The sequence below is a fragment of the Chelonoidis abingdonii genome, chromosome 2 (assembly GCF_003597395.2).
Source record: "Chelonoidis abingdonii isolate Lonesome George chromosome 2, CheloAbing_2.0, whole genome shotgun sequence".
In the NCBI taxonomy this organism is placed as follows: Eukaryota; Metazoa; Chordata; order Testudines; family Testudinidae; genus Chelonoidis; species Chelonoidis abingdonii.
In genome coordinates, this window is record NC_133770.1 from 249436030 (window position 1) to 249453518 (window position 17489).

At 42.4% G+C, this 17489-nt stretch overlaps 2 protein-coding genes across 2 annotated transcripts in view; one reads left to right on the forward strand and one right to left on the reverse strand.

Moving 5' to 3' along the window:
* Positions 1-9117: 9117 nt before the first annotated feature.
* On the reverse strand, positions 9118-12408 carry LOC116828742 (fatty acid-binding protein, adipocyte-like). Its single transcript, XM_032787160.2, has 4 exons — positions 12282-12408; positions 10743-10915; positions 10414-10515; positions 9118-9251 (listed from the first exon to the last, which is right to left on the reverse strand). The coding sequence occupies exons 1-4, from the start codon at positions 12352-12354 to the stop codon at positions 9201-9203; spliced, it is 399 nt and encodes a 132-aa protein (XP_032643051.1). The 5' UTR covers positions 12355-12408; the 3' UTR covers positions 9118-9200.
* Positions 12409-15452: 3044 nt separating this feature from the next.
* The window catches only part of LOC116828741 (myelin P2 protein-like), a 2842-nt gene continuing 805 nt past the window's right edge, over positions 15453-17489 (forward strand). Inside the window, exons 1-3 of the mRNA XM_032787159.2 lie at positions 15453-15558; positions 16413-16585; positions 16738-16839. Coding sequence (XP_032643050.1) covers positions 15486-15558; positions 16413-16585; positions 16738-16839 — 348 coding nt within the window. The 5' untranslated portion in view covers positions 15453-15485. The remainder of the gene's footprint in view (positions 15559-16412; positions 16586-16737; positions 16840-17489) is intronic.

Here is a 17489-nt window from a genome sequence, read left to right on the forward strand (position 1 = left end):
TGTAACTTGAAGCCTATAAATAAAGATTTGGGGACTTCAGTAACTCAACCAGAGATTATGGATTTATTACAGAAGTGGGTGGGTGAACTTTTGTGGTCTGCAATGTGAAGAAGGTCAGATTAGATGATCATGATGGACCCCTCTGGCCATGAGTTTGAGACAGAGAAGAGCTGGAGGCAGAACACTCTGTACTTAAGTACTGAACCACCTTTCTCTCATGAATCACCTTCAAAATGACATGTGTATTTGATCTTTTAAACATGTATCTCTTTGTTCTGCTCTGTCTTTTACCCTTCAACTTGGAGCTCTCATCACAAACTGTGAAATGCTTTTTTCATCACACTATTAAGAGAAAAGACAAAAAAACCTGCTGTTTTTCCTTCCCCCATGACTAGCGGACAGGTGGAGAAGAGAGGTGGTTCATGGTATAATTAATGGCAGAGATATGACCATAAGATGAGATCATTAAGTGGTGATTTGAGAACCCCTGTTTTAGAGTTCCATTATCCAAGTTGCATAACTTAGAACTTATCAATGTACTTGTATTTGCAGACATAAAAAGTTCAGCTTCTAAAAAGGACCATTCATTTTATAACTACGGTATTGCAGTTAGCAAACACATTTGAAAGGCAGGAGTATAGATTTTGTTATTTCTTTGAATTACAGCAAATTTTAGAACTCTGAAGTGAAAGTATTGTTGTGAGTTGGGTTAAACCTTGTTGTTATGGGTTGGGTGTATCCACTGCTTTTCTTTTAGGATAAATGTAAAGAAATGGCTGAAAACTTCAGTAGCACCAAACAAAAGCACACGAAAAAGCTTGAGTAGGAAAAAAAATGTGGCCCAAGGGTTTTCAAATGCTTGGACTAGGGTTTTGATTGGTGTATGTGTGTTTGGGCGTGAAGGGGGGCATAGACAGAGAAAGCGCATAAGCTAGGTAGACAAATATAGCAGAAGTACTGGTAATGAGGTCCTGACAAAAAGCTAAGAGAAAAAGCTTTTGGGGCACAGAATGCTGTCTGGAAAGGCAGGTTTGAAATAGTGAGCAAAGTAGCTGTCTCCTGCTGTTTGATTCCTACTGAGTGTAGGAAACAGGACATTATGTATAATCTTTGTAAACAAACAAGATTGCATCAAAGAAAATAATTGGCTCTATCATCCATTTATCTTCCTATTGGAAACAACCTATAAGGCCCTGAACTTTGACCAGCAGCTTGGGTCAAAAGAAGTAACAGCATATATTACCCCTTATCTTGTGTCACAGGGTCCCACGTAGGCTCTCCCACTTTTGGGCCTGCACCCTGTGTTTTGGCTGGTATTATAAAAAGTCTTCCACACCCTTTTGTTGGATCACCCCAGTATCTTTATTTACAGTGCATGTGCAGTTCCCAGATCCCCCAACAGTTGGCACCCCATAGACCCTCCCCAGGGTCTTCTGGCCCTTGAGGCTTCTTTGTTAGCAAGGGGACAGAAATACTACCCTCCTACCTCTTCCCAGGCTAGCCCCCTCACTGAGGTGTACCCCAGGCTTTTATAGCCCTCTTCTGCTCCAGCCCAGCTGTCACTACTTAGCTGAGTATGTTCCTCTGAGCCAGCCCTTGTTAGGGCTTGCAGCTGGGCTCCCTGAAGAGTACCTGCATCTCTACACCTGGCCTCCTGGTCAGAGAGCAGGCTGCAGCCAGCATTTTGGCAGGGTTTTAAAGGGGATTTTACCACTACCCTGCCACACCTTCCCAAATGCTCCTTAGTTAGCAGGGAACTATGCTACCTGGAAAACATGAAATTCTTTTTCCTGAAGTAGATGAATTCTGATCATATGATCTTTTTTGCATGATTATAATGTGCTCGTACTTCTGGACTATATTAAGCATACTGGGTTCTCAGGCTTACACTGTAAGGATATGCAGAATATTGGGAATATAGATGGTGGGATTGTGTCTCAGGTTATCATGATGGAAAGAAGAAACATTATTTATATCCCCTTGAGCTTGGGACTATCCAATATTGAGATGTCAAATGTGGGATCCAGGAGCAATGAAATAGGGATCATATTTGAGTGTGGAACTGATATGAAGAATGGTAGATAACATGTTGTGGTCTTTGGGCCATCCCATGAGGGCAGGGAGAGGATTGGGCCTTACATTATTAAATGCAACTATATATGTAAATCTACTTTTATTCCATCAGGTATCTCATAATATTGACAAAAGTAAGCTAGTCAAGTTAAGCTTCCATTACTACCAGTAGAGTTGGTTGAATGTTTTGATACAAGTTTTTTGTTGCAAAATGCTGACCAGTTAAACTTGAAACTTTTCCATGAGAGGACCAGTTAGGGTTGCCACCTTTCTAATCACTGGGGATGCAGGAGACATGGGAGAACCAGGTTCAGGTCCCGGCACTACCTGATTCAGGGCAGGGATTTGAAACCAGGTCTTTTACAGCCCAAGTGAGTACCCTAGCCACTAGGCTATTAGCTATTTCTGAGGTAGAGTCTCCTGTTAAAGCTGTTTTACTTTGTATAAATAATTAAATATTCATTATGGGCAAAAGAGGGACAGTCTTTTCTGTTTTCTTAAGAGGAAAGCAGAGTGACCAGGGGTATGGTGGGGAGGGGTGGCACCTCTGACAGCTGTGAAAATTTTCAAAAAGTCTTGGTTTTATCCTGCTGTGAAACTGGAATTTTTTTGAACTCACAAAACTTCATGCAGGACAGGACACCCATTTTCTACCCTGCTCTATGGCACAGTCCTGATCCCGGGGCTGCAGTGACTGAGGAATATCTGAAATACAGGGGAAGGAAAAGTGCCAAAAGCAGAACAGTTTTAAAAAAAGTATAAAGATGCCAACATGAGAGTAAATCCACAAAATGAAGACTGATGTTAGTCTTAGCAGCTTTTGTCCGTATGACACATTTTCCAAAGCACAGATTAATTTATCACATGTTTCAAAGAATAAACAAAGGCAGCCCTCTTACCCAGGAGGCTAGGACACTTTTCTAAATCAGATTCTTCTGTTGTTTCACAAGGCTTCCTCATGTGAATTATACAAGGATCCTACTATGGTTAGTCAACTGGAATTCTTCAGTTTTTCTATTTCATGTTCATGTAAAAGGGCAGCACTTTTACAAGGCAACTGGTTGTTGCTATCATTGGGAGTTGAAAGTGATCAGCAACTTGTAGGATCAGGCCCTAAGACATGCTAGGAGAGAGGATAAAGGCTTGTCTACCTGCAGTATTAGTCTGCACTAGAGGAGTGTGAATTCAAGTGTGCACTAGCATATACTGGCCCATGTGGAACCTGCAGGTGCACAAAATGTCCCCTAGTGTAGCCCTGTTTCAAACAGTATTAAGTTAATATGCACTAGGGAATCTTTATTGCACACCAGAAGGGTCCATACAGGCCAGTTAATGCATCACACATTATTGTGCACTAGAATTTACATCCTCTAGCGTGGACTAATGCATTGTGCAGGCTGTTAGTCAGAATACAGCAGCTATACTGCAGTACCAGTACCGTTAAGAACGAAAATGACAGTGCATTAATTATACAGACAAAAAGCCATTCTTAAGCTACTCAAACAGTGTCAATGTTGCTACCATCCATCCTTGTGCCCCTATGCAGAAACAGCAGCTCATTCAAAGGATTTATAGCCAAGAAAGAAGAATAGCAAGAAATACCAGCACCATCACAAATGGAAATAGCATATCTTGAAGCCCAAACCATTTCTCCTCACCAAATTAAAGAGAGACAAGGATTCTGAGCTCAGATGAGTGGGGGAAAGATGGTGCTACATTTTCCTTTATCAGATTAAGATCAGAATAAAATTCATTTACCTCAGTGAATTAGTAGCAGTAAACAATAGACCGCACAGCAGCCATGAATGAACAGTCCAGGAGTAAAGTCTAGATGCAGATTCTCCTTTTCAAAGAGGATGTAATTAGAAAACTGAAAGAAAACAAATGCAGTTACAAATTTTACAAAAGAAAGAAAGAAGGATGATCTGGACAAATATCATCCAGTTAATTTAACTTAATTTCCTCATGGAATAATGGAGAAAATAGTAAAAACAAAAAATCTTGGGTGAAACTCAGACCCCCACTGAAGTTTTGCTGTTTCAGTGGTGTCAGGATTGCACCCTAGAGAATAACAGTGCCATAAACAGCCAGAAACATGCCTTTATTTGAAAAAAGTATTGCCAAGCAAACTTAAATATTTTAAACAGAATAACAAAAATAGTGTGTGAAAGAAATATAAAGGAGGCAAGATTTTAGTCAACCATTTAATATATTAGGCTTGATTCATATTTCACACCATTTTTGCACTGGTGTGAACTCTACTGACATCAATGGAATTACTTTAGATAAGTGAGATCAGAATGAGGCCCAATTTCTACATCAGTGCCTAATATTTTTAAGTGACTAATATTTTTGGAAGCCTTGATTTTTCAGTATCCAAAATAAAGGGGCTTTATTTTCAGAAAGTAAGGAGCATCTACATCTGAAAATCAGGCCCCTTTAAGTCACTCAGGTAGGACACCCAAAATCACTACGTTTTGAAATCTTAGGCCAAAGTGCCTAAATATTCACCATCAATTATGTATGGGGAGTAGGGTGACTAGACAGCAAACGTGAAAAAACCAGACAGGGGGTGGGGGGTAATAGGAGCCTATATAAGAAAAAGACCCAAAAATCAGGACTGTCCCTATAAAAACGGGACATCCGGTCACACTAATGGGGAGGAGCTGAAGAAGGGAATTTCAGCAGAAAACTAATCCTCGTCTTCCTTCTTTCATCCCTCAATGACTTTTGCATGACATTTAAAACCTGAGCCGGTATCTTGTCTGACTCAAAGAAATGGGTTTAGCCACACCATAGGAAACTAAGAAGTCAGAAGAATCTAGTGGGAGATCATCAGCAGTGACAGAAATGTAATGACAATCTAAACCAAGAGCACAGTAAAAAATACTGAGATTTCCTTTGAACTGGGCAAATAGTTTGAAGAAACTACTACTTGTGACATTAAAATCAAGGTAAAAAATAGTTTCTGGATATTGGTGTAAATGGGTGGCTTTTTCTCAATGTCACTTATTAAGAAATCTGCAAATGATCAATGAGGCAAATGAAATAGTTGGAGAAAATGTCCTACTGGAACTCAAAGGTGCCTCATGTACTAATAGACCACAGGACTTGTTGAGAATTAGGTGAGCTGCTTCATTTTTAAACTGAAGGACTTTGGTGGTAAATACTCATTATTTCCAACCTTGTGTCTCTTCAGAATGTTGTAACCTTAGAGAATGGCTCACTCGTTCAAGTGCAGAAGTGGAATGGAGAAGAGACTACAGGAAGCTGGGAGATAGGAAAAATGTGGGGGTGATTTAATTTCCCACTACCAATTTATTGGGGGTACAGATCCCCAAAGGTATTTAGGTGTCTAGCTCCCATGGAAATCAATGGGAGGTAGGCACCTAAATCAGGACTGGCGCTAGGGGTTTTAGCGCCCTAGGCGCACGGCAATTTCTCCACCCTGCGCCCTGGTCCCGCGGCTCTGGTGGAGCTGCCGCAATGTGCCTGCAGGAGGTCCACTGGAGCCGCGGGAGCAGCCGACCATCCATAGGCACGACTGCGGCAGCTCCACCGGAGCCGCCTGCCGCCCCCTCTGGCAAAATGTCGCCCACCAATAATCCTGGAGCCCTAGGTGATTGCCTAGGCCGCCTAAACGGAAGCGCCGGCCCTGACCTAAATTCCTTTGACAATCTGGACCTGAATGCTACACAGATACAGAGAATATTGGAGCTCTTTCATGCGAAATTCATGTTGTATGTAGTTAGGCTTTTAGATGTAGTTTATGACAAAAAAAGGGATGGGGTGGGGAAGGAACCCTTGAAAAGAAGGAAAAAGTGGATGCTGGAAAGTTGACAAAGAAATGGAGAAGCCATAATGAACTGACAACACTAGAAACCAATATGCTGCTATATTATGATTTATTTGCCCTAAATTGAAAAGAAATTTGAGAAGGCTGAAGACCAGTCAGTTTAGAGCTTTGGATCTCAGCATCCTCAAAATATGATGGTGATATTGTTCAGGATCTCTGTTCTGGTCATTCTCTAATTGACTTCCTTACTAACTTTCTGCCATTGTGTGCCCTCATAGAGAAGTCAATTAGAAACTGATCATAACAGAGTCAATATAAGATATCACACCTGATACAAGAAAAGAGGCTTTGCATGTTAATTATAAAGACTATTTACCAATCACAAATTCTACTGTGACCTTTAGTACATTATATTCATTCCTCTTTCATCTCCTTGGGATATGCAATGTTCCCTCCAGCAGGGTTTGAGCATATGAGACAATGCCATCTTTCTGTACACCAGATAAACTCCAGCTCAGTTAAGAAAGTTCCATGCAGCTCTTTCTTCAAGAAAAAGACTGTTGTATACAGGCTTATCTTAAAGCAGCATCACTATTATGAATTGTTGAATTAAAACATCCAAACACACTATAGTGCCAATGTATTGGAGTTTATAATAAATGAAGTTTTAAGTGCCCTGTTTATGTTGATAAGCTAGGCCTAAGTACATGCAAAAGAGCTTAGTACCATTTTGGCATCAAAATAAGCAGCCTGATTTTCAAAAGGAGCTGAGTACATTGGATACCAAGTACACTGGAAAACAAGGTCCTTATGTAGGGGCTAAGGGAAGTTGAGCTCTTGACAATATGGCCCCACCTGTGGACCCTGGGATTTTTAGCACACCTGACCCATTGAGACCTATCCCACCTCTTGACTACAGTATCTGCCTGCCATTCTGAGGGCACTGTGTTATACTGAATTCACCATCCCTTTTTATACTTGTATACTGCTTGCCTGTATTAGTGCTCCTGCCCTGGAACGTTTTCTATTTCTAAAGGTATTCTTCCTGTTTTAAGGTTTTTTTTGCTTCTCACCCAGTGACAGAGGTGATTTTCTCAGTCTAAAGAACTTCCATTTCACATAGTATGGAAAACAAAGATCCAATATTAAACTGGAGGAAGAAAGTCTTCTTGTATCAAATAATCCTCCTATCTGTGGAGGAGTCACTCCAGTCCTGTATCACCTTTCCCCTTTAGAAAATTGTAACTATTTACCTGTTTCAAGTGTATTGAAAATGAGTTCTGTTAGAAGAGCTTTGAGAAGTATAGCCAGATGCACAAAGGTGTTGTCACCATTGCTGTAACCCCATGAATCAGTGTTTTTCCATTTCTTAAGGAAGAGTGCTTCTGCCATCTGAACTGCAGTATTATCCTGAACAATACTGCTATCAGTGTGTGGTTATGATTTAACTATTTTTAAATTAATTAGAAATTGAAAACACCTGTTTTGATGTTATACAAGTGCAGATTTCATCTCCTGAAGGAGCTGCTTCACTTTAACCAACCAGTACTTTTGGGCCTCCTCTCCCTACTACTGCTTGAAGCTGCTCCACCAACATGACCCTCCCCCTGCTACCTTCCCAGCAAGTCTATCTGCATCTTTTCTGCAGCATTTCCTGATTTTTACCTCCCACCACACCAGATCACACCCAAGGGAGTTTGGAGGGGGAGAAGGAAAGGTACACACAATAGAATACAGCTGAGAACACTTATTCAGAAACTGTCAGTGGATGCCATGAATAATATAGAGGAGAGTGAAAGTCATTCAGGGCCTGGATGTGTGACAGGAACATATCAGGAAGAGTCATAGCCTGCTAGCAGCAAACACTAGTAAAGTGACCTAAAATTAGTATTTTTTGGTAAGTGATCCAGAAGTGGAACAAGTTCATTTAAATCATCATTTAATGAGTGCTGCTTGAATTGGGCCAGATTTTGCTCTCTCTACTCATGTAGTGAAGTATCTTTGTCTGCAGACAGCCCTTAGAGGTAAGGGGTCTGCACTTGAGTAAGGTAGCAGAACTAGACCCATTATAATTCAGCAGACTTCACACAGCTATCTGATTATTTTCCCTCTCATATATGCATACGAGTCACCACTGGATGTTTGCCACACCCACTCCCAGGGATACAGCTAATGGATTTAAGCTAGCAGACAGGGTGAAAATAACTTAACCACTTACTGGTACTCAAGAGTCCTTAAGAGATGGCCTTTAAATACCAGGTGCTTTAAATCAGAATTTAAAGGGCCCAGGGCTGTGGTAGCAGCAGCTGGGAGCCCTGGGGCCCTTTAAATCACCCCCAGAGGGGGCCCTGGCCTCTGGTGGAGCTTTAAAGAGCCTGGGGCTCTGCTGCAGTAGCAGCCCCAGATCCTTTAAACAGCCACCAGAGCCCTGCTGCCACTAGCCTAGGGCTCTGGGGATAATTTAAAGGGCCCAGCACAACAGCTGTGACAGGCACCCTGGGCTCTTTATATTGCCACCCAAGCCCCACTTCTTCAGGGCTCCAGCAGCAATTTAAAGGGCCCAGGCCTCCAGCCACTGCTGGGAGCCCCAGGCCCTTTAAATTGCTGCCAGGGGAAGCTGATCTGCCCTGGTACAGCACACTGGCTCTTGCTGGTATGCCATACCAGGGTGTACTTTCACCTCTGAGTCTCTGCAGTGATTTGTATAGTGCCTTTTTTGACCAGGAAAAACTAAACTTCACAAAAGACTGTGTTAAAGTGAGACAACTTTAGAGGATTATAGAGCAAACTGCCTTTTTAAAAAGGCGGTTTATTTCAATCCCTATAATAAGGATTGAAATAGATAAAGTCCTACTTATTTAACAAGACAGAGGAGCACATGATCTTCACTTGTTTTGGATCTAGAGGATAATTATGTTATAGGAACAGGGGCTAGAGTAAATTAGGCCTTGAGAGTGGACACAGGAAGCCCTACTTTGGGATAGGTGCTTGACAAAGTGGTGAATGTCTTGATTGCTTGATCTTCGTTAACGTTATGTCTACCTACTCTTGCCATGGTAATGAAGGGAGTCCGAAGTTAGTGCACATGCTGGTCCCAGTTTAAGACCCACCACCCATTCCTAGTGCTATGTTGTACAAATTCCAACACCATTTCTAGACAGTTGAACATTTTATTGAATAACCATGAGAGTTCAGATTGGCTATAACACTGCTTTGGCATAGAACCGGACTGTTTACAGACTGTCACAAAGCAGACTTGGAGCTTCACTCCTGGAACTGAGCTGATTCTCCACAACTTAGATCCCAGTTCATTGTGGAGATTAGGGTTTCTTCATGCAGTCTCATAGACTCTTGTGCAGGTAACATTGTTCATGGTACATTCCTAGGACAGATTGTTGAACAAATGCATGTTAGGCAGCATGTCAAGCACTCACTTTTTTTTTTTTTTACCAATAGCAAGCTGTAGATAACACTTCCATGTCTCCCTTTCAGCTTGCTTGAAGGGAGTTATGGAACAACTCAGGCTAAGAGCTTCATGCTTTTATTCAGAATTCCCTGTACCTAAGGGGCACATAGGCCTCTCAGTCACTGTTTGGTCTCAGCTGGAGGCCAGCCTGACAGGAGCATTTTTTAATATGCTAGACAACCTGGGGAGGGAGCAAGCAAGCACAGGCACCATTTACTTAGCATGTGCAGCGTCTATATGTTCTCTGCAACATCCTGGGTTTAGAATTGCTACAAAACTTCTCTTCCAGGAGCCATGTAGAGCAGGAAGAAATATGGCAGAGAGTCAGGGCCGGCACTTCCATTTAGGCGACCTATGCAGTCGCCTAGGGCGCTAGGATTTGGAGGCGGGGGGGCGGCATCTTGCCTCCCTCGGCGGCAATTCAGTAGTGGGGGGTCCTTCTATGCTCAGGGTCTTCGGTGGGTCCTTCACTTGCTCCAGGACCCGTCGCCAAAATGCCCCGAAGACCAGGAGCGTGGACGGACCCCCGCCTAGGGAGCCAAAAGAGTCACACGCTCCTGCAAAGAGTCACACTGTCAATTCAGCAGTGACAGATCATGTCATTGGTAGTATGTTGACTGACAAGCAATGATGCAAGCTTGCCAGTCAATGTGTTAGACTATCATGCTGTGACCGTGGCTCTGTGGTGAGTATGTAGATAGAGCTATTCCAGCTTTTACAGTATTTACTACAACTGGTCAAGACATGGGTTTTCATGAAAGTTTTGGCCCTTTTAATGAGAATTTGAGTTTGGGACTTTCACCCACTCTTTGTTACAGCTTTATATGCACATTTTTCCTCCACCTCAGTTTGGGATACACAGAGGGAAGGGTAGAAAGAATGCACATACCTTGAAGACTTCTCCAGATCTTCCATCTTTAACACTCCTGAATTTTAATGTGCAAGTCTCACTAGTTTGGAAATTACATCCCCACCCCCATTCCATCATAATTCACATCCGACATTTTCCCCATCACCTCATTAGAAGCCAATATAGAACACGTTGCATTCAGTGATTAAATACTAGGCATTAACTCACCACTACCAGCTTCCCATCCACCAATTTTCTTATTAATGTTGTCTCTTTTCCATCCCATTTCTGCACCTGAATCAGTGAGCCATTGTCTAGTGTTATGATGCTCTGCAGAGACAAGGAAACAAAGTGTTGCTATTTAGTCTGTGTCCTGCAGACTAAAGGAGATTTGTACACAAGTCCAACATTTAACTGAACCCAGCTGTCTGGGTGTGCCTGTGGTTCTGCAGAACACTTGTGGCACTTCTTTCCCCCATGGTATACATGCTAAGTTCAAGGGCAATTTTGAAATCCCTCCCTTCCCACAACCCCAGCTGGTTTTAAGGAAGACTCACCTTAACTTTCCTGTCATCTGCTGTGGTCTCCTCAAACTCCTCACCCAGCTTGAAAGAGATCTCTGTATTTTTGAAGGTACTCTCTGTTCTGATGGTTATCACATCTCCATTGGTGCTTATGATTACATTGGGCTTGGCCACACCAGCCATTTTCCTAGTAGCAAAGCCCACACCTGTAGATCAGATAGGAAAACTATATTAGATAGTCTATTCACTTCCAGAACACCCTCTTACCTAGTAGTGTTGCTTTCAGCTAAGGGAAGGCAGGGGATCAGGGATTTAAAATGTTTGACTTTTTCCCCCCTCAAGAATCTGCCCTTGCTCTTTATGTTTTAGTAATCCTGCATTTCAAGGATGCCTGAAGCTTCTGATAAAGGCATTCCAAGCCCAGTCCAGGGAATACAAACGCAGGATATTTTTTGTACAGCCACTATTCTGAACTGCAATGCAAACTGAATCCAAGGGCATATGCAGCTGAATGTTTAAGAGCCCAGAGAATCCTAGGGAGTCACTTTCACCAAGTTAAGCAACCTTTTACCTCCAAAGAGCATAAACATTTTTAGAGTAATTTAGAAACCCCTGTTTTCCCCAGACCACTCCCCCCAAAAAACTGTTTGCTACAGAACTAGTAGCAGTTGAAGAGTGACACTAAAAAGGAAAATTTTAAGAGAGAAGCTGGCAACACTAGTGCTCTCTATAAGATCTGAGCACCCTGGAAAATTCGCTTAAGTCTTAAGAAAAACAGGACTTAGAAGTCTGTTCGAGAATTTTGCTTCTAGTCTCTAAATGAGACTTGTTAGATTACAGTACTAACTCAGAATAAGCTAGTCAGAGTCACCAGTTTATGGGAGACAGAAGACCATTTAAAACCAACTTCAACTTAAAACTAGGAGTTTAAGAGATGCATATGACCCAGTCAAGACTTCTCCAGGTATCTAGTCAGGAGTCCATGCAATTCCTTAATTTAAGAGCACACTAGCCAGCTAGCAGCAACTACTTCCAGTCCCTGGGTTACCTAACAAATTCCAATGAACCACAAATGTTAGTACTCCAACATCAACATAAGATTGTACTTCAATGAAAAAAAAGTTACTTAGACAAAAATCCAGATTAGAGAAGTGTTTAATTACAGACCTTATTATAGTCTCAGCATTCTACTGCTTTGTATTTCCAAGGCACAAGGGCACTGAGCAGGTCAATGGATTTTTCTGCCCTAGACAATAGCACTACTGAATTATTTCTACTAGAAATTAATTATGCATTATTCAATTAAATGATACCACTCCCTCCAGTCCAATTCCTTTTAGATTAAGAAGCCTCACCACACTAAACCAAGCAACTAGCTTCCCAAGAACTCCGCAGTTTAAGATTGTCTGGCTAAGACCATTTATCAGCCAGGATAAAAAAAAGGCTCTTAGTGAATAGTACAGGAAAGTTCCTCAAGCCAGGAAAAAGAAATCTGGATTAAAATGCAAATTCAGTAATCTTTTCCTATACAGACACAGATATAAGCAGAGGTATCCACATAGCATTCCTTACCCAGTTCTCTCATATAGTCCTCAAAGTTTTCACTGGAAATGAGTTTCCAGGTGCCTACAAATAAATCACACATTATGTAAAGCTTTTTAAACAGGCTTCTGCAGAAATCAGGCAACAGTTTTCACTATCAGACAGGAAGATAGTGTGAATTCTACAAACCCACAAAGCCTCTTTAAAAAGGAGTCTTGACCATGTGACCCTCTGGGATGCCCAATGGTGAGAGAGAATATCAGGAACTCCAATTATGAGCATTTCTCCTTTCTTCCTTCTTAGTAGGTCATAGGGTTGTTATTCCTTTATCCTCACTGGCACATGGATCACTGTGTCCTCAGCACTTAATAGTCTTTAGCATGCAAAAATAGTTTGCATTAAAGAAAAATATTTTAAAAGCATTTTGTTCAGGAAGAAAAGTCTGCAGCATTAGGCCCTGATCAATGGGACAACTCACAGTGCTTAATACATTTAAGCACATGTGTAAATTTTTGCAGGATTGGCGTTTGACTCAGCTTCTGGTCAGCTGACATTTCTTGCATCTGCTTAGACCTTGCTATGACCCCAGGAACAGATTTTTGCCCTTTTCTTGAAAGTGACTGTGCATGAGTGGCTCTCTCTGTCCATGTGGAACCCTGTTGTTAGTTGCAGGATCTGGGTCATAGTTTATCCTAAACCCATGAGGGTTGCACATCTATTAAAATATATTGTATTTTTCCTATCCCTGGAATTCTATTGCTATTTGTTAAGTGCCAATGGTGTGCTTAATGCAGAATGAGACAGGAAAGGAGACAATGTTCCTGCTGTTAGAAACTTGCATCCAGATCCCCAAGGGGGACATTCATTGAAATCAATGGGAAATAGGTGCCTAATATCTTTGATGATCTGAGCCTTACAGTCTAAACAGATGGACAGCAAAAACACTCGTAGAGCCATGGGAAGCTTTGATCATAGAAATTTATGTTCCCTACTTCTTGTTGCATTTCTCCCCTCTTTATTAAACAAATATAGTTAGAGTAATAGATTTTAAGATCAAAAGGGAGTATTATGATCATCTGACCTCCTGCAGAACCCAAGTCACAGATTTCACACACAACACACCAGAACACACCCAGCACTCCTAGGCTTCATGTTAGAAGTGAGTTTTGAGGAGAGGGATCTCACTGAGGAGATTCTTATTAAAGCCGGACCTCTCTGAGCAAACCAGGCAGCAGATCTTTTTTCTGTCAAGGTTCGAGCAGCAGAAAGTGTGGTATGCTTGGGCAGGGAGGAGATTTCATGTCAGTTAAACCTGGTAAATTTCTGAAGTTCTACTGGAGTATCTAAAAGAGTTCTCCAATGAAGTGTCTGCTCTCTGTTGGTTTAAGCACTGATTCTGTAAGGGGGCTCCAAGGAAATCCATGTGTCTGACTAGATGTTCCTTCCAGCTGCATTACATGCACAGGCTGCACTTTTCTCAACATGTGCCTTCCAAGACATGCCAAGGGTCAATTACTGCCAGGACCGGCGCTAGGATTTTGAGTGCCCTAGGCAGACGGCAATTTTGCCGCCCCCCACGCTGGTCCCGGCTCCGGTGGAGCTGCCACAGTGGTGCCTGCGGGCGGTCCACCGGAGTCACCCGAGCAGCTGACCATTCGCAGGCACCACTATGGCAGCTCCATGGGAGCTGCCTCCCGCCCCCTCTGGCGGCGCCCTGACCCGGAGAATACCTTGGGCTGCCGGCTGCAGGCAGCTGCTGCCGCCAGCAGCTCAGCCCCTCCAGCAGCAGCGGCTGCAACCATTTAAAAAATTTTTGGGGGGCGCCACTTTTTGGCGCCCCCAAATCTTGGTGCCCTAGGCAACTGCCTAGTTCGCCTAAATGGTTGCACCAGCCCTGATTACTGCACATCTCCCTTAGCTGGGCTTCCAGCAAGTTTTCATTACTTATAGCTTGTAAAGCTAGAGCGTTGTTGTGATGATCACAATCACCAGCAATCTTAAAATGGGCTATCTATAAAGTAACAGATTGATTTTAAGGTGGTCTTGTTAATTTTTAAAGTCATGGAAGGGGCTTAGTGATATTTGAGACTTAGCACCCACACCCACACCCACACCCACCCCGCCCACGCACTCTCCCATTGAACAGCATCTTGGCATGTATCTGGCAACATCCACTTTTATAAGTTCCACTATTGTGATTTATATCAGGGAAAGTGTAGTCTAGTGATTGGAGCACTAGAGTGGGACGCAGAGACCTTGGATTCTACTCTAGCTCTTGGCACTCATCTGCTGTGTAATCTTGGACACGTCACTGTGCCTTTGTTTCCTCTCTGACCCTTTGCCTTGTGTATTTAGATTGTCAGCTATTTGGGGCACGGACTGTCTTGTTATGTGTTGGTACAGCACCTAGCACAATGGGGTCCTGATCTTTGATTGGGCCTCTAGGCACCACGCCTAACACAAATAATAACTAATATTAGTATTAGAAGGCAACTGAGCTTTTACTATAGTGGCCAATGCACCATTTGCTTAACCCTCTTCCTAAATGCCTTTGAAGTTCCAGTTCCAAAAAGCAGCCCTTAAGGCAGTGGCATCAGCTCCTGACAGTGGGAACATTCCACTGGTATAGAGCCATTTTAGAAGTTAAAGCTGGGCTTCTGAGCCCAAGCAGGGGGATGCTGGAACAACTTTGATAGTGGGGGTGCTGAGAGCCATTGAACCAAACTGCAAATGCTGTATGTGATGGAAACCACTTCAAGCCAGGGGGTGCTGCTGCACCCCCAGGACCTCTAGTTCCAACACCTATGGGCCCAAGTGCTTTATAAATAACATTATGAATGGGATATTAGGAGTTTTTTTAAACAATGAACTACTTGAGCCTTCACACATCCCTTTAAGACTGTGCTGCTCCTGTCTTGGAATGGTGATTTTCTTTTTTTTTGTTTTTTTATTTCTGGAAAAGCTATGTTTTAAATTGGGGCTAAAACTGTGCTTTTTTTTTTTATCCTTTGCTGTATTTACTGACTGTAGACTTGTGCTAAAAGAAATCAAACTAAAATTACCTATTGACTGGAGTCCATGATATCTTTCCTGATTGGTTGTCTCAGAATGTCACATGTTCAGATCAGCTTTAAAAACAGACTTGCAGGGCCTATAGAGTTTGTGCTCTTTTCTTTGCTCTCTTTGAGAGTTGCTGTTGTTTTTTTGAGTGTGTCTACCCAGAAAATCCTCACAATGTGTGACCTGTTCCTGGGAATGTGGAAACTCAGCTCCAGTGAAAAATTTGATGACTACATGAAAGAGCTGGGTTAGTAATGTAATATGTGGGATTTAGAAAGGATATACTCTAGTTGAACTCTGCTCCTACATTTCTTCTCTCTGGCTCTGGGGATTCTTCACATTGCAGCTTCTTAGTGCTCATTTCTTCAGAAGGGAAATGAGGTTTATTTTGAGATCTGTAAGCTGACAAGGGAAGTGGCTCTCTGATGTGAACTGTTCTCATAAATGCTGCTCTTGCATAGAATGCATAGAAAAAACTGTTCTATGGCTGCTCTTAATGGAAGATTGGCTATGTCTTTTGGGGGGTGAGTGGACTACTAAAAAGAGAATAGTAGGAGTGAAGTAACTAAACATTAAGAAACTTAAATTCTAGGTAACATGGGCCTAGACCTCCACTGCACTGCATCTCATGTAGTCACTTGCACCTGTGCAAAGTGACTATCAAATGCTACCTTTCTTAACTGGTCTTTCTGCATGAATGACTCAAAGTGCAAACTAGTAAAGAATTAGGCCCATAGCATTGTTTCAACAAAGCTTTGCTTACCTTATAAGTGAACTGGAATATCTTGCTGACTTATAGACTCTACCTCAACAAGGAAATTGATTAATGTGCTTTTCTATAACTTAACTCAAACTGTACATGAGAAGACTTCTCTGTGAGACATGATACACTTGTGCTTGTAACAGTGATGCTCTTTCTTAGTTAGACTACTATATACACTTTAGTTCAACTGAGGTGAACTAAAGGGTCTAAACACTATGGTAACAAACTGCTGGTACAGAGAGCACAGTAAACTAGTCCTACTCTTATTCCTTTAACTTTTTATCCCATGATCTTAATGTTTCTCAAAGTATCTGAGACATATTGTGTGTAACTTGCAGGTGTGAGTTTAGCCACCAGGAAACTGGGCAGCCTAACCAAACCCACTGTGACTATCAGCATTGATGGGGATGTGCTAACAATCCAAACCAAGAGCACTTTCAAAAGCACGGAGGTCTCCTTCAAGCTTGGGGAGGAATTTGAGGAAACTACAGCAGATGACAGAAAAACAAAGGTGAGGGCTAAATAATGGGGGGCAAAGTGACAAGCCTTATAGAAGTAAAACCCCATCTTTCCTAACTCCCTGCAAACTGAATCACTTCTAACCTACAGGACAGTGGGCTAAACACTTTACTTTATGTGAGATTTTTTGTTTGTTTTTGGTAGAGTATTGTAACCTTAGATGATGGCTCACTGACTCAGGTGCAGAAGTGGAATGGCAAGGAGACCACAATAAAAAGAAGATTAGTGGATGGGAAGATGGTGGTGGTGAGTTCATTCCTGCTACCTGATCACTGAAAATAGTATCTCAACAGTAAATGCTTAACGAGTTGAACTGTAGCAAAGATGACAAACATTACTTGTTTGTGGTGTGGGGGGGGGCGGGGGCCAGGGGGGTTAAACCTGGAGGAAAATCTTAGAAGCAAAGAACTGCATTGTTGCTTCTCTAAGCCCTGATCTACACTGGGGGGAGTGTAATAATCCTCGGTCCCAAATCTGGACCTTAGCGTCCAAAATGTGGGTGCTTAGCATGAACCTCCAAGCTTAATTACCAGGTTGGTGGCAGCAAGATAAGATCCAATCAGGATTCTGAGTACCTGATAAACTCTCTGGTCTCCCCAAACCTTTCCCTGGGGGACCCCCAAGACTCAGATGCCCTGAGCCTCCAACAAAGGGAAATAACCCACTTCCCTTCCTGCTCTTTACTTCCTCCCAGATTTTCCTGCCCTGGAGATACTAGGAGATTTCCCTGCTTCAATCCCTTGAAACACAAAACAGAGAGGACGATTTACCTTCCCCCCTCCTTCTTCTCCCCCCTCCCAGTCTTTCCCTGAGAGAGACAGTACTCCTGGCACAGAGATTCCTATCCCCTTGCCTTAACTAGGAAAAGAAAATCCAACAAGTTTTAAAAAGAAAGC